The sequence below is a fragment of the Scyliorhinus torazame genome, chromosome 1, assembly GCF_047496885.1.
Source record: "Scyliorhinus torazame isolate Kashiwa2021f chromosome 1, sScyTor2.1, whole genome shotgun sequence".
Lineage (NCBI taxonomy): Eukaryota > Metazoa > Chordata > Chondrichthyes > Carcharhiniformes > Scyliorhinidae > Scyliorhinus > Scyliorhinus torazame.
The window spans coordinates 59,015,190-59,038,955 of record NC_092707.1 but is presented as its reverse complement, the minus strand read 5'-3'; the positions used below and the strand labels follow the sequence as shown (position 1 = coordinate 59,038,955).

General features: G+C 44.4%; 1 protein-coding gene across 1 annotated transcript in view; it reads left to right on the top strand.

Annotated features, from left to right (window-relative positions):
- Nucleotides 1-1,870, top strand: part of vps33a (VPS33A core subunit of CORVET and HOPS complexes) — a 41,630-nt gene extending 39,760 nt beyond the window's left edge. The window contains exon 13 of the mRNA XM_072495364.1: nt 824-1,870. Within this exon, the coding sequence (XP_072351465.1) occupies nt 824-1,017 (194 nt within the window). The 3' untranslated portion in view covers nt 1,018-1,870. The remainder of the gene's footprint in view (nt 1-823) is intronic.
- The last annotated feature ends 21,896 nt before the right edge of the window (nt 1,871-23,766 follow it).

The window sequence follows — 23,766 nt, the reverse complement described above, 5'->3', positions numbered from 1 at the left end:
TGTCTTCTATGTATCTATGTAACATGCTGAATCTACCATCTAGCAAAGTCAAAATGGCCATCATGCCCCTTTTATGCTTCCCTGTGTCTTCCCAAAGCATGTAAACCATGGTTTCAGAAATAAATTCCAAGATTGTTGCATCAGTGTTCACTGTTTTCTTGCCAAGTGTGTTCTCTAAGTATACAAAGGGAAGAATTTCACAAATCGCATTCTGCCATGTGTTGTATTATCACTAATGGCAACTTTATATTTCTTGCATTTTCCTCCAAGACAGGCAGATATGCAGTGTTGGCAAAGAATATACAAATAAGAAGTTTGAATCAAAACTCATTTATTTTACACTACTGAACTAAAATGAAGTTCGCACACTCTACATGAGTTACAGATAAACTAATAATTCTGAATCTGTAGTACAATATTCTATCTAACTATTAAACTACACTATGACTTGACCTTGTGCTATATTTCTACATTCCATTCTCATTCTGCCCTCTTCATGTTCTCTTCAGCTTCTCTCAGAATTCCTAGAGATGCTGTCTTATATACAGTGAATTAGTGACGCCCTCTAGTGTTTCATTTACACACTGTTTCAGATGTGAACCCTTTACTATACTGACATTATACATATCATTACACCATGTGGTTTTGCTCCATGGGTATTGCATTTTCCATTGTTTTAAATGGTTCCTGGGGGGTGAAATAAAGTGGAAAATCATCAACTAAAATGTGTTTGGAAGACCAGACTAAGAGGCTAATGAAGAGTTAAATGTGTATTTTTGAGACGGGGATTATAAAATCTGTCTTTTTCTTTCCTGATCTCTAGGCCAACAGGGAGAGAACCGAGTCACTCTAGTGTTCTTTCTTGGAGGTGTGACCTATGCTGAAATTGCAGCACTTAGATTCTTATCCCAGATGGAAGAAGGAGGTACAGAATATATTATTGCCACCACAAAACTGATAAATGGAACAAGCTGGATTAAATCTATGATGGACAAGTTAGAGCCATCTCTATTCTAAAAGGGTAATGTGATGGACAGCATTAATCCAGATAAAGTTTTATGTTTATTGACCCCCAGATGCATTTGGAAAATAAGTGTAGCTCATATGTTTCAGTTGAGAAACTGAATTGAGCATGGCCTGGGATGCGGAAAACATTCTTATGTGGACATCTGTTCACATTCAGCTGCACTGCCTCTTCTGAGTCGCCTTCAGCTCGTTCAATGGTGGAGTAGCACGTGGAACTGAAATGCTTCGGAATTCGGTGTGCTTCAGAAATCACATTATAGCTGCCTGAAACATGTTTATATAGGCAGAATTCATAGACCATTTGTACCACTGAATTGATTTAATTTGCATGCAGACGTTGCACAAATTCCAAGCACTCTGGTATCCTTGGAAACCTGAAATGCTGATGCATTTGGGCAAGAATAGGTAATGCACGGTATACACACGAGGTACATGAGCAGTGACATCCTTAATTTAGAAACTGATGGGCAAAATGCAAATGTAAGAAACCTTAAGCAGTATGATGGAATAGGGTTAATAAATATGCATCATTTTTGCCATCATAGTAAATATAATGCTTTGAAGCTTTGTTTATACTGGTGGAATCAATCGTTGAAATTTCATTTTCTTAAGTTCCTGTTCTGACTTCTGTTTCCTCTTTTACCATCTAACACTATATTAAAAGCTTTGTTACCCTCGGAGGGTAAAACTAAATCTCAATGCTGGTCTTTTCTGCTTTATTTTTGATGTACTGTTCTATTTATTGAATGGTTGCATAGTTTCAAGAAAAATTGTATTGTGTAATCTGTGTATGAACTGACTTTCAGCAAAAGTGTAGTTTTTTTTATTAAAACTTGGAATATGATTGGGCTTTATGCACCTTATTATTGTATATCAATTTTATAACATCAATGCAGAAAGAGCAAGGATTCTTCAAGAATTAAGTCAGATGAAATATGTTCCTATTGTCTGCAGATAGTTGAAGTTGTGAATTGCAGGCAGTAATTTCTCCCATTCAAATACTTTTTATTCCCCCCCACCACCAAACTAAATCAACTTCTGCAGGAGGAAGAATAATAATCATCTGAGTTCCATGAATTAAATAACTTGTGGGCTTGTACGAAAATCTTTGTTTGCCAAACCTCAATCAGCGGTCTTGTGTCCTAATGTAGTTTGAGAAAAGGTTGATTCTTTGTGATGGCCATCATAATATTGTAAGTATACAACAAAGAAACTGGCCATTTGGCCAGTTGTCGATGCCAGCAATTTTCTTTTAATTTATCTAGATAATTTGTTGCCCATCACTAGTTGCCTGAAGGGAATTAGCAGTCAACCGCTTTATAATCAACAGCAGTTGCAGTAGGACAGAGGTTGCAGGTTTCCTTTCTTGAAGGAGAGATGTTAATGAATCCAGCTATTTTCATGGTCGCTTTCTGGTGCCAGTCTATAAAGGACTAAATTTGTGGATAAGACATCGGAGCAGAATTAGGCCATTCAGCCCATCTCAGTTTGCTCCTCTAATCAATCATGGCTGATGTGTTTCTCATGCCCATTTTCCTGCTTTCTCCCCATAATCCCTGATCCCCTTATTAATCAAGAATTTATCTATACCTGTCATAAAGACATTCAATGACTTGGCCTCCATAACCTTCTGCTGCAAGGAGTTCCACAGATTCACCAGCCTCCTGACTGAAGAAATTCCTCCTCATCTCTGTTTCTGAAGGATTGTCCCTTCAGTCTAGGCTGTGCCCCCGGGTTCTAGTTTCCCCTACTACTGAAAACATCTTCTCCATGTTCACTCTATCTAGGCCTCTCAGTATTCTGTAAGTTTCAATGAGATCCCTCTCATCCTTCTAAACTCTATTGAATACAGACCCAGAGTCCTCAACCGCTCCTCGTATAGCAAGTCTTTCATTCCGGGGATCATTTTTGTGAATCTCCTCTGGAACCCCTCCAAGGCCAGCACGTTCTTCCTTAGATATGGGGCCCAAAACTGCTCACAAGATTCCAAATGGGGGTCTGACCAGACCCTTGAACAACCCCGACAGTACATCCCTGCTCTTGTATTCTAGCCCTCATGAATGCTAACATTGTCTTTGCCTTCCTAACTGCCTTCTACACTGTAAATTCTGTGATAATTTATGATAAACTGAACCTGCATGAATCCTGAACTAGGACTCCTAAGTCCCTGGTGCTTCTGATTTCTGACACCTTTTCCCATTTAGAAAATAATCTATGCCTCTATTCTTCCTACCAAAGTGCATAACCTCACACTTTTCCACATTGTATTGCATCTGCCACTTCTTTGCCCACTCTCTTAACCTGCCCAGGTCCTTCTGCAGCCTCTCTTCTTCCTCAACACAACCTGTGCCCTAAGTTCCTTCTTCCAGCTCATTAACATATATTGTGAATAGCTGTGGTCCCAACATTGACCCCTGCGGAACACTTCTAGTCACCGACTACCATCCTGAAAAGGACCCTTTTATCCCCAATCTCTCCCTCCTACCAGTCAGCTAATCCTCGATCCATGCCATTATCTTGCCCCTAACATTATGGGCTCTTATCTTATTTAGTAGCCTCCTTGTACGACACCTTGTCAAAGGCCTTCTGGAAATTCAAATAGTTCATGTCCACTGGTTCTCCTTTGTCTAACTTCCTCTTTACTTCTTCAAAGAACTCTATAACAGATGTGTCAGGCATGACCTTCCTTTGATGGATCCTTGCTGACTCAATCCTATTTTACCTAAGTATCCTGCAATTTCATCCTTAATAATAATAATAGACTTTAGGGGGGGCTGGCCCTACCGAATTTCAGGAAGTGGGTAGTGGGGGAGGGGTTGGTGTGGGAGCAGGTGGAGGTGGTCTCATGTCGGAGCACTGTTAACGGCACCTCTGCCGTTCTCGCCGGCTCAGTACTCCACAAGCCTGGTGGTAGTGGCAGCCTTGAGGGTGTGGGGACAGTGGTGGAAGCACATGGGAATGGATGGGGCATTGGTATGGACACGTATTTGTAGCAACCACTGGTTTGCACCGGGGGGGGTTCTGGAGGTGTCAGCGAGCTGGGATCGAACAGTTTGGGGACCTGTTTATTGACGGCAGCTTTCCGTGCTTGGAGGTTTTGGAGGAGGAGTTTCAGCTACGCAGTAGAAATGGGTTCTGGTACCTGCAAGCGAGGGACTTTGGGCGGAGGCAGGCCTCGATCTATCCGCACCTACTGCCCCAGGGATACGGGATAGTTTCGCCCTGAGAGTATTGATGCTAGGGTTCGCCCGGAGGTGGCAGCCGTTTATCAACTTCTTTGGGGGAAAATTAAGCTGTCAGCAGATAAGGGCGAGGGGGGGGGTAGTTGCTGTGGGAAATAGTTAGTGGGAAAGGGGAATTGGGAACCGTGTATGTGGGTTTGGTTGTTGGTTCGGTACGTGTTATTTGTTTTGTTGTTCTTGAATTGTAAAAATTTTATATACCTTAATTTTGTTTTATAAATTTAGAGTGCCCAATTAATTTTTTCCAAGTAAGGGGCAATTTAGCGTGGCCAATCCACCTACCCTACACCTCTTTGGGTTGTGGGGGCGAAACCCACACGGGGAGAATGTGCAAACTCTACATGGACAATGACCCAGAGCCGGGATCGAACCTGGGACGTCGGCGCCGTGAGGCAGCAATGTTAACCACTGCGCCACAATGCTGCTATTATATATGCCGTAATAAAATATTTTCAAAAGAAAAGTCAGGCTAACTGGCCTATAATTTCCTATCTTCTCCCTCCCTCCCTTAAACAGCGGTGTTACATTAGCCATTTTCCAATCCTCTGGGACCCTCTCTGCCTAATGATTCCTGAAAGATCACCACCAATGCCTCCACAATCTCCTCAGCTATGTCCTTCAGAAACCTGGGGCATTGTTTATCTGGTCAGGGTGTTTATTCACCTTCAGACCTTCCAGTTTCCCCAGCACATTCTCCTTGGTGATAGCCACTTCACTCACCTCTGCCCCCTAACTCTTGAAGTTCTGGTATGCCACTGGTGTATTCCACACTTCCATCATCTTCAACATTCACTCCTTTTACCACTGGTGCACAGTGGCAGCAGTGTGTACCATCTAACCAGGTGCACAACAGCAGCTTGCCAAAGCTCCTTTGACAGCACCTTTCAAACCTGTGACCTCCACCAGCTAGGACAGAGGCAGCAGACGCATTGGAACATTGCCACCTGCAAGTTCCACAATCCTAACTTGGAAAATGTCTACACTCTCACTTGGTCAGAATCCTGAACTCCCTTTGGAAGGAGCCAAACCATGTTGACAGCAACAGTTCAAGAAGGTGGCTCACATCACTTTCTCAAGGGTATTTAAGAATTGGACAATAAATGTGGAATTTGAGGCCTATAAACAGGGAAGCCACGTGCTTGTCTGCATTGTGTGTGCTACTTTGCCGGACGAGAGTTCTTTGGAGTTGGGTGAAAACAGGTAGTTCAAGTGGTGAGTTATAAGGGAGTTAATAGTAATTAAACTTATCTTCAGGTCTTCGGGCAATCAAAAGCTGCGTTACACTCAACTGTAGCTAATAAATTGTGCAACGGGTTTAATCCAGTTTCCAAAGTATTGCCATTTGAGGACCATAAGACATAGGAGCGGAAGTAAGGCCATTCGGCCCATCGAGTCCACTCCACCATTCAATCATGGCTGATTTCAACTCCATTTACCTGCTCTCTCTCCATAGCCCTTAATTCCTCGAGAAATCAAGAATTTATTAACTTCTGTCTTAAAGACACTCAACGTCCCGGCCTCCACCGCCCTCTGTGGCAATGAATTCCACAGACCCACCACTCTCTGGCTGAAGAAATTTCTCCCCATCTCTGTTCTAAAGTGACTCCCTTTTATTCTAAGGCTGTGCCCCCGGGTCCTAGTCTCCCCTGCTAATGGAAACAACTTCCCTACATCCAGCCTATCTAAGCCATTCATTATCTTGTAAGTTTCTATTAGATCTCCCCTCAACCTCCTAAACTCCAATGAATATAATCCCAGGATCCTCAGACGTTCATCGTATGTTAGGCCTACCATTCCTGGGATCATCCGTGTGAATCTCCGCTGGACCCCCTCCAGTGCCAGTATGTCCTTCCTGAGGTGTGGGGCCCAAAATTGCTCACAGTATTCTAAATGGGGCCTAACTAATGCTTTATAAAGCTTCAGAAGTACATCCCTGCTTTTATATTCCAAGCCTCTTGAGATGAATGACAACATTGCATTTGATTTCTTAATTACGGACTCAACCTGCAAGTTTACCTTTAGAGAATCCTGGACTAGGACTCCCAAGTCCCTTTGCACTTCAGCATTATGAATTTTGTCACCGTTTAGAAAATAGTCCATGCCTCTATTCTTTTTTCCAAATTGCAAGACCTCGCACTTGCCCACGTTGAATTTCATCAGCCATTTCCTGAACCACTCTCCTAAACTGTCTAAATCTTTCTGCAGCCTCCCCACATCCTCCATACTACCTGCCCCTCCACCTATCTTTGTATCATCGGCAAACTTAGCCAGAATGCCCCCAGTCCCGTCATCTAGATCATTAATATATAAAGAGAACAGCTGTGGCCCCAACACTGAACCCTGCGGGACACCACTCGTCACCGGTTGCCATTCCGAAAAAGAACCTTTTATCCCAACTCTCTGCCTTCTGCCTGACAGCCAATCGTCAATCCATGTTAGTACCTTGCCTCGAATACCATGGGCCCTTATTTTACTCAGCAGTCTCCCGTGAGGTACCTTATCAAAGGCCTTTTGGAAGTCAAGATAGATAACATCCATTGGCTCTCCTTGGTCTAACCTATTTGTTATCTCTTCAAAGAACTCTAACAGGTTTGTCAGGCACGACCTCCCCTTACTAAATCCATGCTGACTTGTCCTAATCTGACCCTGCACTTCCAAGAATTTAGAAATCTCATCCTTAACAATGGATTCTAGAATCTTGCCAACAACCGAGGTTAGGCTAATTGGCCTATAATTTTCCATCTTTTTCCTTGTTCCCTTCTTGAACAGGGGGGTTACAACAGCGATTTTCCAATCCTCTGGGACTTTCCCTGACTCCAGTGACATTTGAAAGATCATAACTAACGCCTCCACTATTTCTTCAGCTATCTCCTTTAGAACTCTAGGATGTAGTCCACCTGGGCCCGGAGATTTATCAATTTTTAGACCTCTTAGTTTCTCTAGCACTTTCTCCTTTGTGATGGCTACCATATTCAACTCTGCCCCCTGACTCTCCGGAATTGTTAACAGGGAAGCCACTCAGTGCTGCTTGTCTGCACTTACTAACAATCTGTATTAATGTCACAAGTAGGCTTACATTACCACTGCAATGAAATTACTGTGAAAATCCCCAGTCGCCACACTCCAGCACCTGTTCGGGTACACAGAGGGATAATTCAGAATGTCCAATTTGCCTAACAGCATGTCTTTCGGGACTATTGGAGATAACCAGAGCACCCAGAGGAAACCCACGCAGACACGGGGAGAATGTGCAGACTCCGCACAGACAGTGACCCAAGCCGGGAATTGAACCTGGGACCCTGGTGCTGTGAAGCAACAGTGCTAACCGCTGTGCTACTTTGCCACCCAGCTGGACGAGAGTGCTTTGGAGTTGGGTGAAACTGGGAGAGGGTGAAACTGAAACATCGGGGGCAAAGCTGAGCGGGAGATTTTGGAACAGAGGCCTGGGAAGGGGAGTGCTTTGACTGATTCACTGACGGTGTGTTCCGACTGGGGGGAAAAAAGCTGAAAAGTGGCAATACAGGAAGTCTGTGATTTGATTGGCTAATAAGATCTGTGCAAATTTGAAAACTTTTACATTTAGCATTTTGCATTTATAGTAGAAATCTAGAACGAGGAAGCATAAAGTTGACTAACTTATTAATTTAGTGGAAAGTGCAATAGACGGGTTTTAGAGACGTGGTTACACCCAAGATACAGGAAGATAGATGGGTGACCGCTAGAAGGGACAGTCAGTCAGTGCAGGAATCCCCTGTGGTCATCCCGTCTCTAACAAGTATACCATTTTAGATACTGTTGAGGGGGATGGCCTACCAAGGGAAAACAGCAGCAGCAGCCAGAGCAGTGGCACCATGGCTGGCTGTTGTTATGCAGGGAGGGGACAAAGCGGAGAAGAGCAATAGTTATGGGCGACTCTAGTCCGGGGCACAGATAGACGGTTCTGTGGATGTGAAAGCAACTCCAGGATGGTATGTTGCCTCCCTGGTGCCAGGATCCAGGATATCTCTGAACGGGGGCATTCTGAAGGGGGTGGGTGAACAGCCAGAGGTTGTGGCACATATTGGTACTAAAAATGTAGGCAGGAAGAGTGACAAGGCCCTGCAGCAGCAGTTCAGGGAGTTGGGTAGAAAGTTTAAAAAACAGGAACTCTAGCATTGTAATCTTGGGATTACTCCCTGTACCACGTGCCAGTAAGGCGAGTAATAGGAAGATAGTACAGCTAAACACGTGGCTAAACAGCTGGTGTAGGAGGAATGATTTCAGATATCTGGACCATTGGGATCTCTTCCGGGGCAGGTGGGACCTGGACAAGAAGGACCGGTTTATCTAAACTAGAGGGGCATAAATATCCTGGCTGGGAGGTTTGCAAGTGTCACACAGGAGGATTTAAACTAGTGTGGCAATGGGGTGGGAGCCGGAGCAATAGGTCAGAAGAAAAAATAACTGAGGGAGAACTAGAGAATAGGGCCAGTAAGACTCCGAGGAAGAGCAGGCAGGGAGATGTTGCAAAACACAGCAGGACTGGTGGTCTGAAGTGCATTTGTTTCAATGCGAGAAGTATAACAGGTCAGGGCGATTAATTTAGAGCTTGGATTAGTACTTGGAACTATGATGTTGTCATTATAGAGACATGGTTGAGTGAGGAACTGGATTGGCAGCTAAACATTCCAGGATGTTTCAGGCGGGATAGATGATGTAAAAGGGGTGGGGGGAGTTGCACTACTGTTTAAGGAGAATATCACAGCTGTACTGTGGGAGAACACCTCAGAAGGCTCCTGCAGCGAGGCAATCTGGGTAGAGCACAGGAATAGGAAGGGTGCAGTCACAATGTTGGGGTTTACTACAGGCCTCCCAACAGCCACCAGGAGTTAGAGGAGCAGATACGAAGGCAGATTTTGGAAAGGTGTAAAAGCAACAGGATTGTTGTGGTGGGTGATTTTAACTTCCCCTATATTAACTGGGACTCACTTAGTGCTAGGAGCTTGGATGGGGCAGTTTGCAAAGAGCATCCAGGATAGCTTCTTGAAACAATTTTCAGATAGTCCAGGGGAAGGGGCCATATTGGATCTGGTATTGGGGAATGAGCCCGGCCAGGTGTCAGTTGGGGAGCATTTCGGGAACAGTTACCTTTATCTAACAGTACCTTAAAACTTACTGAATTATGGTCAGTCTCCCTCGGGTGAAGGTGCTAAATTGGGGAAAGGTTAATAACTATATTCAGCAGGAACTGAAGAATCTAGATTGGGGGTTGATGTTTCAGTAAATTACCATCTGGCATGTCGGAGGCTTTCAAATGTCAGTTGATAGGAATTCAGGACCAGCACTTTCCTTTGAGGAAGAAGGATCGGAATTCAGAACCGGCATTTTCCTTTGAGGAAGAAGGATCAGAATTCATAAGACCATAAGACATAGGAGCGGAAGTAAGGCCATTCGGCCCATCGAGTCCACTCCGCCATTCAATCATGGCTGATTTCAACTCCATTTACCCGCTCTCTCTCCATAGCCCTTAATTCCTCGAGAAATCAAGAATTTATCAACTTCTGTCTTAAAGACACTCAACGTCCCGGCCTCCACCGCCCTCTGTGGTAATGAATTCCACAGACCCACCACTCTCTGGCTGAAGAAATTTCTCCTCATCTCTGTTCTAAAGTGACTCCCTTTTATTCTAAGGCTGTGCCCCCGGGTCCTAGTCTCCCCTGCTAATGGAAACAACTTCCCTACATCCAGCCTATCTAAGCCATTCATTATCTTGTAAGTTTCTATTAGATCTCCCCTCAACCTCCTAAACTCCAATGAATATAATCCCAGGATCCTCAGACGTTCATCGTATGTTAGGCCTACCATTCCTGGGATCATCCGTGTGAATCTCCGCTGGACCCGCTCCAGTGCCAGTATGTCCTTCCTGAGGTGTGGGGCCCAAAATTGCTCACAGTATTCTAAATGGGGCCTAACTAATGCTTTATAAAGCTTCAGAAGTACATCCCTGCTTTTATATTCCAAGCCTGTTGAGATGAATGACAACATTGCATTTGCTTTCTTAATTATGGACTCAACCTGCAAGTTTACCTTCAGAGAATCCTGGACTAGGACTCCCAAGTCCCTTTGCACTTCAGCATTATGAATTTTGTCACCGTTTAGAAAATAGTCCATGCCTCTATTCTTTTTTCCAAAGTGCAAGACCTCGCACTTGCCCACGTTGAATTTCATCAGCCATTTCTTGGACCACTCTCCTAAACTGTCTAAATCTTTCTGCAGCCTCCCCACCTCCTCCATACTACCTGCCCCTCCACCTATCTTTGTATCATCGGCAAACTTAGCCAGAATGCCCCCAGTCCCGTCATCTAGATCGTTAATATATAAAGAGAACAGCTGTGGTCCCAACACTGAACCCTGTGGGACACCACTCGTCACCGGTTGCCATTCCGAAAAAGAACCTTTTATCCCAACTCTCTGCCTTCTGCCTGACAGCCAATCGTCAATCCATGTTAGTACCTTGCCTCGAATACCATGGGCCCTTATTTTACTCAGCAGTCTCCCGTGAGGCACCTTATCAAAGGCCTTTTGGAAGTCAAGATAGGTAACATCCATTGGCTCTCCTTGGTCTAACCTATTTGTTATCTCTTCAAAGAACTCTAACAGGTTTGTCAGGCACGACCTCCCCTTACTAAATCCATGCTGACGTGTCCTAATCTGACCCTGCACTTCCAAGAATTTAGAAATCTCATCCTTAACAATGGATTCTAGAATCTTGCCAACAACCGAGGTTAGACTAATTGGCCGATAATTTTCCATCTTTTTCCTTGTTCCCTTCTTGAACAGGGGGGTTACAACAGCGATTTTCCAATCCTCTGGGACTTTCCCGGACTCCAGTGACTTTTGAAAGATCATAACTAACGCCTCCACTATTTCTTCAGCTATCTCCTTTAGAACTCTAGGATGTAGTCCATCTGGGCCCGGAGATTTATCAATTTTTAGACCTCTTAGTTTCTCTAGCACTTTCTCCTTTGTGATGGCTACCATATTCAACTCTGCCCCCTGACTCTCTGGAATTGGTGGGATATTACTCATGTCTTCTACTGTGAAGACTGACGCAAAGTACTTATTTAGTTCCTCAGCTATTTCCTTGTCTCCCATCACAAAATTACCAGCGTCATTTTGGAGCGGCCCAATGTCAACTTTTGCCTCCCGTTTGTTTTTAATGCATTTAAAGAAACTTTTACTATCATTCCTAATGTTACTGGCTAGCCTACCTTCATATTTGATCCTCTCTTTCCTTATTTCTCTCTTTGTTATCCTCTGTTTGTTTTTGTAGCCTTCCCAATCTTCTGACTTCCCACTACTCTTCGCCACATTATAGGCTTTCTCTTTTGCTTTGATACATTCCCTAACTTCCTTTGTCAGCCATGGCTGCCTAATCCCCCCTCTGATAACCTTTCTTTTCTTTGGGATGAACCTCTGCACTGTGTCCTCAATTACTCCCAGAAACTCCTGCCATTGCTGTTCTACTGTCTTTCCCACTAGGCTCTGCTCCCAGTCGATTTTCGTCAGTTCCTCCCTCATGCCCCTGTAGTTACCTTTATTTAACTGTAACACCTTTACATCTGATTCTACCTTCTTTCTTTCAAATTGGAGATTGAATTCTACCATATTATGATCACTGCCTCCTAAGTGCTCCCTTACTTTAAGATCTTTAATCAAGTCTGGCTCATTACATAACACTAAGTCCAGAATGGCCTGTTCCCTCGTGGGCTCCATCACAAGCTGTTCCAAAAAGCCCTCCTGTAAACATTCAATGAATTCCCTTTCCTTGGGTCCACTGGCAGCATTATTTACCCAGTCCACCTGCATATTGAAGCCCCCATGATCACTGTGACCTTGCCTTTCTGACATGCACTTTCTATTTTGTGGTGCATTTTGTGCCCCCGGTCCTGACCACTGTTAGGAGGCCTGTACATAACTCCCATTATGGTTTTTTTGCCTTTGTGGTTCCTCAACTCTACCCACACAGACTCCACATCATCTGACCCTATGTCATTTAGTGCTATTGATTTAATTTAATTCCTAATTAACAAGGCAACCCCGCCCCCTCTGCCCACCTCCCTGTCTTTTTGATAGGTTGTGAATCCCTGGATGTTTAAATGCCAGTCCTGAACCCCCTGCAACCATGTCTCTGTGATGCCTACCACATCATACCTTCCAGTCACAATCTGGGCCACAAGCTCATCTACCTTGTTCCGTACACTGCGCGCATTTAAATATAGCACCTTTAATTCTCTATTGACCGTCCCTTTTTGTTTTCTTAGTGTGGTGGACCTTGGTTTACTGAGCCTTTCCATACACTGTGTCATATTTTGTGGGATGGGGACTATCGTAACCTCTCCTGAGTTCTGTCTTTTCGTGCTTTTTTGTATTCCTAAGCAGCTACGCTTCCCACTGATTACTTCACCTCTTGGTTCCCTGACTTTCCCTTCCCCCCCAATCTTTAGTTTAAAGTCCTATTGACCACCCTATTTATTCTTTTCGCCAGAACACTGGTCCCAGCTCAGTTCAGGTGGAGACCATCCCAACGGTATAGGTCCCCACTGTCCCAAAACTGATGCCAGTGTCCCATGAAAAGGAACCCCTCGTTCCCACACCACTCTTTCAGCCACGTGTTAACTGCCCTTATTCTTGCCTCCCTATGCCAATTTGCACGTGGCTCGGGCAGTAATCCGGAGATTATGACCCTTGAGGACCTGTTTTTTAATTTGAATCCTAGCTCTTTATAATCTCTAAACAGGTCCTCTTTTCTAGACTTGCCTATGTTGTTGGTACCGACATGGACCACAACAACTGGATCCTCCACCTCCCTCTCCAGTATCCTTTCAAGCCGGTCAGAGATGTCCCGCACCCTAGCACCGGGCAGGCAACATACCATGCGGGACTCTTTATCCTGCTCACAAAGGATACTATCTATCCCCCTGATAATAGAATCCCCAACAACTACAACTTGCCTATTTACTCCCCCCCCTTGAATGGCCTGCTGAACCATGGTGCCTTGGTCAGCTGACTCATCCTTCCTGCAGCCTTGTTCGCCATCCACACAGGGAGCAAGTGCCTCATACCTGTTGGACAGAGTCAAGGGCTGATGCTCCTGAGTTCCTGACTGCTGGTTCCCTTTACCTGCCTGACTTGCAGTCACACCCTGCTGTCCCTGGCCACTGGCAGGATTTAAACTACTTACTCTGACAGGTGTGACTGCCTCCTGAAACACAGTGTCCAGGTAAGTCTCCCCCTCCCGGATGTGCCTCAGTGTTTGAAGCTCAGACTCCAGCTCATCAACTCTGAGCCGGAGCTCTTCGAGCAGCCAACACTTACTGCAGATGTGGTCGCTGCAGCTCGCAATGGGATCTGCCAGCTCCCACATCAAGCAGCTCAAGCACATCACCTGACCAGCCATCACTAATTAATTAATTAGTTTAATTTAAGTTTATGAGTTTAGCTGTGTTTTTTTTTAAATTTGGGGCAGATTTGCTATCAACCACTCCGATCACAGCTTCCCCCTGACGTCACTTTTGGGAAACAAACTGGAAAACAGGAAGTTTCCGTTAGGTTTTTATACTCACAGAGACTGCTCCTCCTCCTCCGAACGGCTCCCGAAATTAGGCCCGAAGAAAGAGAGAGAACAAAACAGTAGGGAAAAAGCACCTTCTCCCACTCTTCACCGAATTACCTCACTGCACCAAATTACCAAATTCTCACTCGGTCTGTATCTCTCTCAATTCAGGACCGGCATTTTCCTTTGAGGAAGAAGGATACGTATGGCAAGTTTTGGGAACCTTGGATAACGAGAGATACTGTGAGCCTAGTCCAAAAGAAAAAGGAAGCATTTGTCAAGGCTAAAAGGCTGGGAATAGACGAAACCCATGAGGAATATAAGGAAAGTAGGAAGTAACTTATGCAAGGGGTCAGGAGGGCTAAAAGGGGACATGAAAAGTTATTGGCAAACAGGATTAAGGAAAATCCCAAGGCTTTTTACATGTGACATAAAGAGCAAGAGGGTAGTCAGGGAAAAGGTTGGCCCTCTCAAGGACAGGAGAGGGAATCTATGCATGGAGTCAGAGGAAATGTGCAAGATACTGAATGAGTACTTTGCATCAGTATTCACCAAAGAGAAAGATTTGGTGGATGATGACTCCGGGGAGTGTAGATAGTCTGGGTCACATTGAGATAAAAAAAGGTGTTGGGCGTCTTGAAAAACATTAAGGTCGATAAGTCCCCAGGGCCTGATGGAATATACCCCAGATTACTGAGGGAGGAAATTGCTGGGGCCTTGACAAAAATCTTTGTATCCTCACTGGCTACAGGTGAGGTCCCAGAGGACTGGAGAATAGCTAATTATGTTCCTTTGTTTATGAAGGGTAGCAAGGGTAATCCAGGAAATTACAGGCTGGTGAGCCTTACGTCAGTGGTAGGGAAATTATTGGAGAGGATTCTTCGAGACAGTATTTAGTGCCATTTAGAAGCAAATGGACGTATTAGCGAGAGATAGCGTAGTTTTGTGAAGGGGAGGTCGTGTCTCACTGACTTGAGTTTTTCGTTGAAGTGACTAAAGGTGATTGAAGGTAGGGCAGTGGATGTTCAGTAACGCCTTTGACAAGGACCCTCATGGCAGAATGGTACAGAAGGTGAAGTCACACTGGATCAGAGGTGAGCTGGCAAGATGGATACAGAATTGACTCAGTCATAAAAGAGAGGGTAGCAGTGTAAGGGTGCTTTTCTGATTGGAGGGCTGTGACTAGTGGTGTTCCGCAGGGATCAGTGCTGGGACATTTGCTGTTTAAATGATTTGGAGGAAAATGTAACTGGTCTGCTTAGTAAGTTTGCAGCCAGCACGAGAGTTGATGGTATTGTGGATAATGATGAGGACCGTCAGAGGATAGAGTCAGGATTTAGATCGGTTGGAAACTTGGGCAGAGAGATGGCAGATGGAGTTTAATCCAGACAAATGTGAGGTAATGTATTTTGGAAGGTCTAATACAGGTGGGAAATATACAGTAAATGGCAGAATCTCTAAGAGTATTGGCAGGCAGAGGGATCTCGGTATACAGGTCCACAGGTCACTGAAAGTGGCAATGCAGGTAGAGAAGGTAGTCAAGAAGGCATACGGCATGATTGCCTTCATCGGCCGGGGCATTGAGTAGAAAAACTGGCAAGTCATGCTGCAGCTGTATAGAACCTTAGTTCGGTCACAACTTGTGATATCTGGTCGCCACACTACCAGAAGGATGTGGAGGCTTTAGAGAGGGTACAGAAGAGGTTTACCAGGATGTTGCCTGATATGGAGGGTATTAGCTATGAGGGAGAGTTTGGATAACAATATAATCATCTTTATTGTCACAAGTAGGTTTACATTAACACTGCAATGAAGTTACGAAATAAATCCCCTAGTTGCCACACTCCGATGCCTTTTCGGGTACACTGAGAATTAAGAATGTCCAATTCACCCAACAGCACGTCTTTCGGGACTTGTGGGAGGAAACCGGAGCACCCGGAGGTAACCCACGCAGACATGTGGAGAATGTGCAGACTCAGCACAGACAGTGACCTAAGCCAGGAATCGAACCTGAGACCATGGTGCTGTGAAGCAACACTGCTACCCACTGTGCTACCATGCTGCCCCACAGTTTGTTCTCATTTGAACGACAAGAGGTTTAGTGGGCGACCTGATAGAAGTCTACAAAATTATGACGGGCATGGACAGAATCGTTAGAAGCTTTTTCACAGGGTGGAAGAGTCAATTACTAAGGAACATAGGTTTAAGATGCGAGGGACAAAGTTTAGGAGAGGTGTGTGAGGGAGGTTTTTTTTACAGAGAGTAGTGGGTGCCTGAGGAGGGAGTGGAAGCAGATATGATAGTGATGTTTAGGGGGCGTCTTGACAAATAAATGAATAGGATGGGAATAGAGGGATACAGACCCCGCAAGTGTAAAAGGTTTTAGGTTAGACGGGCAGCATGGTCGGTGCAGGCTTGGAGGGCCGAAGGGCCTGTTCCTGTGCAGTATTGTTCTTTGTTCTTTCCAGCAATGTTCATATCCCAAGAATGAATTTAAAAACAACTTTCCACATTTGGATTTTAATATTTAACGACTGGTCTAACCACTAGTCCAGTCCCATAACAATTCGGCGACCGTGCCATTCTGCCCAGTGCCTTTGCCTCGTATGACATTGTGGAATTTTTACATTTGGACACGGTCAAGAACACTTGGGGGTTGGTAGAAGGATTCTACCTCAGATAGAGTCTATTAATATTGTTTTCAAAGTGTTTGTCACTGTCAGTTGTTAAGGGGGTTTTGTTTTAGTTTATAGGCGGGGAGAAGATTGGATGTGTTGATTGCTGATTATATTCTTTCTGTATCGTAACTGGTGGCATTTGTTGAACATTTGGTTGATTTGTTCTATTGAAAAAGCTATTAATAAAAATATTTTTAATAAAAGAAAGAAGTATACCTTAATCGCTGCTTCACCTGGAAGGAGTGTTTGGGGGAAGCTGGGTAGGTATTACATCCTCCTGTGTTTGCATTGAAAGGTGTGGGCTGTGGATGGTATTTGAGGAGTGGACCAGGGTATCACAGAATAAATGGTCCCCTTTGGATTGCTGGGAGGGGGAGGGGAAGATGTGTCTGGTGGTGGAATCCTGCTGAAGGTGTTGCAAATAGTAGAAAATCATCTGTTGAATATGGAGGCTCATGAGGGTCAAGGTGATGGCAAACAGGTGCTATCACTGCTTTGGGAGGAAGGGAAAGTTGAGAGTGGATGTGCAGCAAATGTAGCAGACACGCTGGAGTTCCCTGACAGCACAGTGCAGGGGGTGAGGGAAAACAGAGAAAATCCTCAGTTGAGAAAAGAAAAGGACATCTTGGAAACACTGGTGTGAAGGGATGGCACAGTGGTTAGCACTGCTCGCTCACAGTGCCAGGGACCTGGATTTGATTTCAGCTGTGGGTGACTGTATGGAGTTCGATCTTTCTCCCTGTGCCTGTGTGGGGTTCCTCTGGGTGCACCGGTTTCCTCCCACAGTTCAAAGATGTGCAGGTTATGTAAATTGACCATGATTAATGCACCGGGATAGAGCGGTGGAATGGGCCAAGGTACAATGCTCTTTCAGAGGGTCAGTGTAGCCTCTATGGCCGAATGGACTCCTTCTGCACTGAAGGGATTCTATGCAAGGATGCACATTCTAATATTCAACTACTATTCATTATAAACCCACTAACTCGCAGAGGTACCACCACTGCACTTCCCGACTCCCTGTAAAATTCCAATCTAATTTCTTAATTCTTCCATCTCTGTTGCATCTGTTCCAATGGTGCAACCAGCATCTTCTCTTGTCATCAACCAAGGATTCTCCCCACCCACCTATTGTTGATGGGGCCCTCAACTGTGTCTGTCATATTTCCTGCACTTCTCTCGGAACCCCCTTGTTCCTTTCTTTCTTCGTATCCAAGACAGCATTTCCACCAGGGGGAGAATCTAGTACTAGATGTCACTGTTTTAAAAATAAGGGGTTACCCATTTTGAACAGAGATGAGAAGATTTTTTTCTCTCTCACAGGGTTGAGAGTCTTTGGCACATTCTTTCTCAAAAGCTGGTGGAAGCAAAGTCATAGAATATACAATGCAGAAGGAGGTCATTCGGCCCATCGCGTCTGCACCAGCTCTTGGAAAGAGAACCCTACATAAGACCACACCTCCACCCTATCCCTGTAACCTAGTAAAACCACCTAACCTTTTTGGACACTAAGGGTAATTTAGCATGGCCAATCCACCTACCCTGCACGTCTTTGGACTGTGGGAGGAAACCAGAGCACCCGGAGGAAACCCACGCAGGCACGGGGAGAACGTGCAAACTCCGCACAGACAGTGACCCAAGCCGGAATCGAACCTGGGACCTTGGAACTGTGAAGCAACAGTGCTAACCACTGCTACCGTACCACCCATCTTTGAATATTTTTAAGGCAGAGGTAGAAATAGTCTTGATCAGCAAGAGGGTGAGTTTATTGGGGTAGGTAGGGGGTGTTGTTGAGGTTGCAATCCAATCAGATATTTCATTGAATGGTGGAGCAAACATACACCTGCTCCTAATTTGTAGGTTTGTATGATGTCACCCCAACACACACCCCTCTACACTCCCCTTCCCACCACACCTCTCCCTGCAAACACAGATGTACCACTTTTCCCTCCTCACCGCACAAACCCAACAACATGTGCACTCCTATTGACCACCCACAGAGCTTTAGAAAAGGAGGGAAGGGGAGAATGAACAGAAAATAACCAAGGGATGTGGGATATTTGGACAAGGTTGATAATCCAATGCAGATCTTGCATATTTGTCTTGATGAGCAATTTTGGAAAGTGGTTCACGGAAAGGGGCCTGTTGGGGTCACGTCACATATCTCCAGTAATTGTTCATGTGCGTTTTCCCGTCTTCATGAACAAGACCTTTTCATGCTATAAAGCACAATAACTTGTTTTTTTTAAAAACCAAACAAGAGAGCAATACGCCTCGAGTGGACTTCGTCTCCAGAGGAGCACTTATCGCTAATAGCTTTTCTGATCAGCTCGTTAATGACCTGTTTCCGTCTGGAGACAGCAGTGGACGAGGTAATGATTTGATAGCGGGGAATCCTGATTGGATTAGAGGCCCATTTTGCTCCTGGTTGGCAAGGGATAATTTGCCTGTTGCTGGAGCAGTTTGATCCAGGATTGATGGAATAGCAATTCGTGCCTCACCATTCTGCTCGCTTGTTTTCCGGGGTATTTTTTTAAAAATACACTGACGACTGAAACTGCTAATTGGTCACCGATGATTCAGGTCCTCTTGATCCATGAACATGAGAAGTTGGTCGTTCTAAATGTTTGAGACACATTTAGACGTGCATGTAACGAGTGTGAATACATATGTAGTGATTTCCGGTTAGGTACACGAAATATAACCGAAAACAGTGAACTTTGTTCCCTCCTGGAAACCGGCTTCCGGAAAAGGCGGGAGAAAAATCAATTATTAATAGAAATATCTATGCAAATTCTTCAGTTTAAAAAAAAAAAATGTGCAATCCATTTACTGCCTTAAAGTAGTTTGACCCTATTTTCCTGCTTCGGTTTATTAGTGGTGGTGGACACTGTGTTTGGAACTGAGAGTTTTAGATTTTGATCACAAAGGAATGATTTAATTTAGAGATTGCGTTATTAACAAACGATTGCAACAATTTCTAGCACTTCCTCTGTCTTTATTATTTATTAATGGTGGGTCTCTCTGCACAAACTTTCCCTTTTTAAAGAAAAAGTGTTGGTGATCCTCCCCAGCAGCCAGGAGCGCTGGAGTGGTTGAAACAAAAGGTGAATTTGCCCCCTCCCCTGACATGCAGTCAGTTTAATACCCACCCACCCGGCCACACCTATTCCATTGGCAGTGAATGTGAGCAAGGTCATGTGATGAGTTGTTCTCCGAGTGGCATCATCCTGGAGGCTGATTTGCACTAAGTGCAGTGTTTGGTGCAGAGATTTACGTTTGGGGAGGAAAATTAAGCACCATTTCCTCGAGGCAGACGCTGAAAAAGGTAAGCACTTCTTACAACTTCACAGAGTGAATACGTGGAGTAATTTTCTGAGGAGGGAGGGGCAGTTGGATGCAGCCACAGTAGAATTCTCTATTTTTTGTTTGCCAGGTTTTATACGGTTGGATAGAATATTTTAATTGTGGGTCGATTTTCCAGTACTGTAATTGACTTCTATTCGAAGTTTTCCAAAGTCAGAAGGGCAGGATCAGATTCTCACACCATTGGTCTTAAACGTGCGGGAGAACATTTCCACATAGCCCGCACCAGAGTTAGGGACGCGGTTGTGTCTGTTGACTGCGGTGCTGTCCAAATGCATGTTTTTAAAAGAATAAAAGTGAGTCTGTGGCCAACTAAAGCGGATCTCTCCTAGTTAATATCCGAAAACGAAGGGGTGCGGACGCGGTTTACTTTGGCAAAGGTTAAATCCTGATATTTTCGGTAATGGGACTGAATTCAGCCGCTGTGGGAACATGATAAGCTGATACTGGTGGGAACAACCTGCACCTGGCGCAGTGAGCAATTGACCTGTTGCAGGTTTTCCTACCGGGGGGGGGGGGGGGGGGGATCCCAGTTCTATCCAAATATGTTTTCCAAAGTGTCAAGTACGTCTTGATTTTGTAAAACCTTATAGCAAACGACAGGACCATGCTCCGATAAAACCAGACGATATTCAACACGTTTCTGCCCTTTTACTGGTTTCCATCACTTTATTTCTGTTTTTTGGGAGCTTCCCGGTTTCCTGTTTTGGAAACAGTAATGTGTAAGCACCCTCCTCTTGTGCATGATCCGTACAAGTATTGGCGAGGCAAAAAATCTTTACTGCTTTGAACCATTACTATTATTATCTTTTGAGGAAACTCGGACTAAAGCCCAATTGCAAACCAATCAATGCGCTGCGGAGGGAGCATTCGCAATATTAAATATTTATGTTAAAACATCCCCTCAACATTTACCTGAGTGACTGTTAATACGTGACAATGGAAAAAAGCACTAACGCTTGTACAGTCAATCCACCGTGTCTGCGTTAGATCAGAAACTCCGGGCTGGGGGTGACTGTTGTGATCTCGGTGTAGGTCGCATGTTTTGTTATAATTTAAAACCAATAGTCCGATGTGAGTTTGAATGAATTGGCACTGCCCAGTGATAGAACGGGACTTTGCCCTCAGTAATAACAGTGTAGTTTCCAGGTCATTTCACCTCGCACTCTTCCTCCTGACCCGTTTCCACATTCTCCCGCCCAGAACTCGCCGATTAAACGTGGGGGGGGTGGGGGGGAGGAAAGAGTAGTGTTCTGCCGCCCGTCTCTCTCCCAACTAACCATCACTTTTTTCCAAAGGTCGAATTCCCACCATGACTGGGAGGAAAGCCCCGGTGCAGCCGTTCGCTGTCCACTACCTGCGGGTGCTGAAAGAAGTCCTCGCCTTCGTTCTCTTCAGCTACACGGTTTTATTGGGAGCGCTGCTGATCGCTGGATGGACAACTTACTTGCTGATCGTTAAGTGACCCGCTTCTGGCCTCTTGCAAACGGAAGAAATGCCTCGAATAAGATATATGCAACTCATTTAAGTAACTAGAGACACCGCTTACTGATCAAGACATAGAAGATATTTGCACTATCTGTGTAGAACATGCGAGAACGTGATATAATCAGGTCCAAATAATAAATGTAATCCACCTGGGTCGGTTTATTGCATTAGATATTCAGTTTGCTATTGTATCAAGTATGTAGATTCGATATTCACAGGAGTTAAGCAAAAACAAATAAAGAATGAAGCAAACACGTGGATGTGTAACATATTTGTGGTAGGGTGCCGTCTATTTGTACCTGTTAAAGAAAAATCCTGGTTCAATGGTCTTCACGCCCACGGAATTGTCTCAACTGGGATTTGGATGAGGAAAATGTGTCCAACAAAAAGGAATTGGTTGGCCATGAACATGTCAAAGGGAGCAGCTCTACACAGCAAATGAGGTTCAGGTATGGTGAAATTATAAAATGTCAAAATCCTGCGAAATAAAAAGAGGGTTAATGCAAAATGACCTCCACGAGAGGCTAATCATTTCGGACAAGAAGCCCGAAGATAAATGATTAAAAAATAGACGGACAGCTAAGAATAAAAGTGAATTCAAATGGTGTTTAAAGTTTGTGTTCTATACTCGAACCTTTAAAGAATCAATCCACCAAACTCGTTACAATTACACTCATTACCCCATATCGTGGCATTATTTCTAACAATTCCCCATTAAATATTACACTGAACGAGTTTATACATTTAAAAGAAATGACATGCAATTGTCCTTTAGCAAGATAGGGCGGGGTTCAACATGATTTTTTAACGAAAAATAAGTTTAACACCGCGAGTTATTCATTTCCAGAAAAACAAAATAAATATTCGCCACCTTTTTGTCGAATAATTTCATTAACAAGTGTTTGTAGAAGCTTTCTATTTTAAAATCGCGGTTTGTCCATGATGATCCATTGGGATAACATTCCACCGATGAATCTTGGATTTAACACGAGCAGTGTGCAATTATTAATGGGTATTATTATCCAGAATGCTCTCGGGCGCACTTTCCCGTATTGGCTCGCGTGTTGCTTTTCACGGGGTGGTTTCTCGGTGATGTGAAATGATTCAGAAAGTTGCTGATTTTGGACCTCCTGCTTTCCAACTCTGCTGTGGCGAAACCAAACAGGGCCAGGTTACACCGATTCTCACTGAATTTTAAGTCGGTAATTGTGTCCTGCGACTGCCTAATGTTTGGACGGTTTCGGGATGTTTTACTGTTGATTTATACAGGGCGATGTGGGGAATGTATCAAAGATGAGGCTGTCGGCGAGTCTCCCGCTTGATTCTGGTCTTTGCAGCTATTTTGTCAGGTGGGGAGGGGTGGATTGCTTGAATCTTTCTCTATTGTATATTTCTTCCTCTTTTCTCTTTTAAAACTCGTATAACTCCTCTTTGTGGGGAAGAGTAAAATGGGGTGACACTAGGAAGAACCGGTTTTTCTTTAATGGTCCAACCGCAGAGGTCAGGTTTTTAGGGAAATTAAAGTCTGCTTTTGTCTTGGGGTTATTCTATTTCCAGCCGTTGCACAGCATTATGGACACGTGTTGTTTAAGTAGTGAGGATTGAGGCTGACTCCTGTCTACAACTACAGCGAACTGTCAATAAGAAGGAATCCAAAGGTTTTCCAGAATGCAAAGGAGGTGGCTATTGGCAAATAGGAGGAGCAAAATCCGAAATTGTCATTTTGTCATTTTCAGTTCACAAGAGAATGAAGGTTGTGCATCATTAGTGTGTCCAGACTATCCCCATAGACCACATGTTGTTCTTGTCGCCTATCAAACTGGCTCACAATGGCCAGGAAAGTTCTATTCGCCCATATTCTTATTTAACTTATTTGAATTTGCGAAGAGCTGTTGATAAGGTCCCTCTTGGCAGACTGGTACAAAAGGTGAAGTCACACGGGATCAGGGGTGAGCTGGCTAGATGGATACAGAACTGGCTAGGTCATAGAAGGCAGAGAGTAGCAATGGAAGGGTGCTTTTCTAATTGGAGATCTGTGACTAGTGGTGTTCTGCAGGGATCAGTGCTGGGACCTTTGCTGTTCATAGTATATGTAAATGATTTGGAGGAAAATGTAACTGCTCTGATTAGTAGGTTTTCAGACGACACAAAGGTTGGTGGAATTGCGGATAGTGATGAGGACTGTCAGAGGACACAGCAGGATTTAGATCGTTTGGAGACTTGGGCGGAGAGATGGCAGATGGAGTTTAATCTGGGCAAATGTGAGGTAATGCATTTTGGGAGGTCTAATGCAGATAGGGAATATACAGTGAATAGTAGAAGCCTCAAGAGTATTGACAGTCAGAGAGACCTATGTGTATAGGTCCACAGGTCA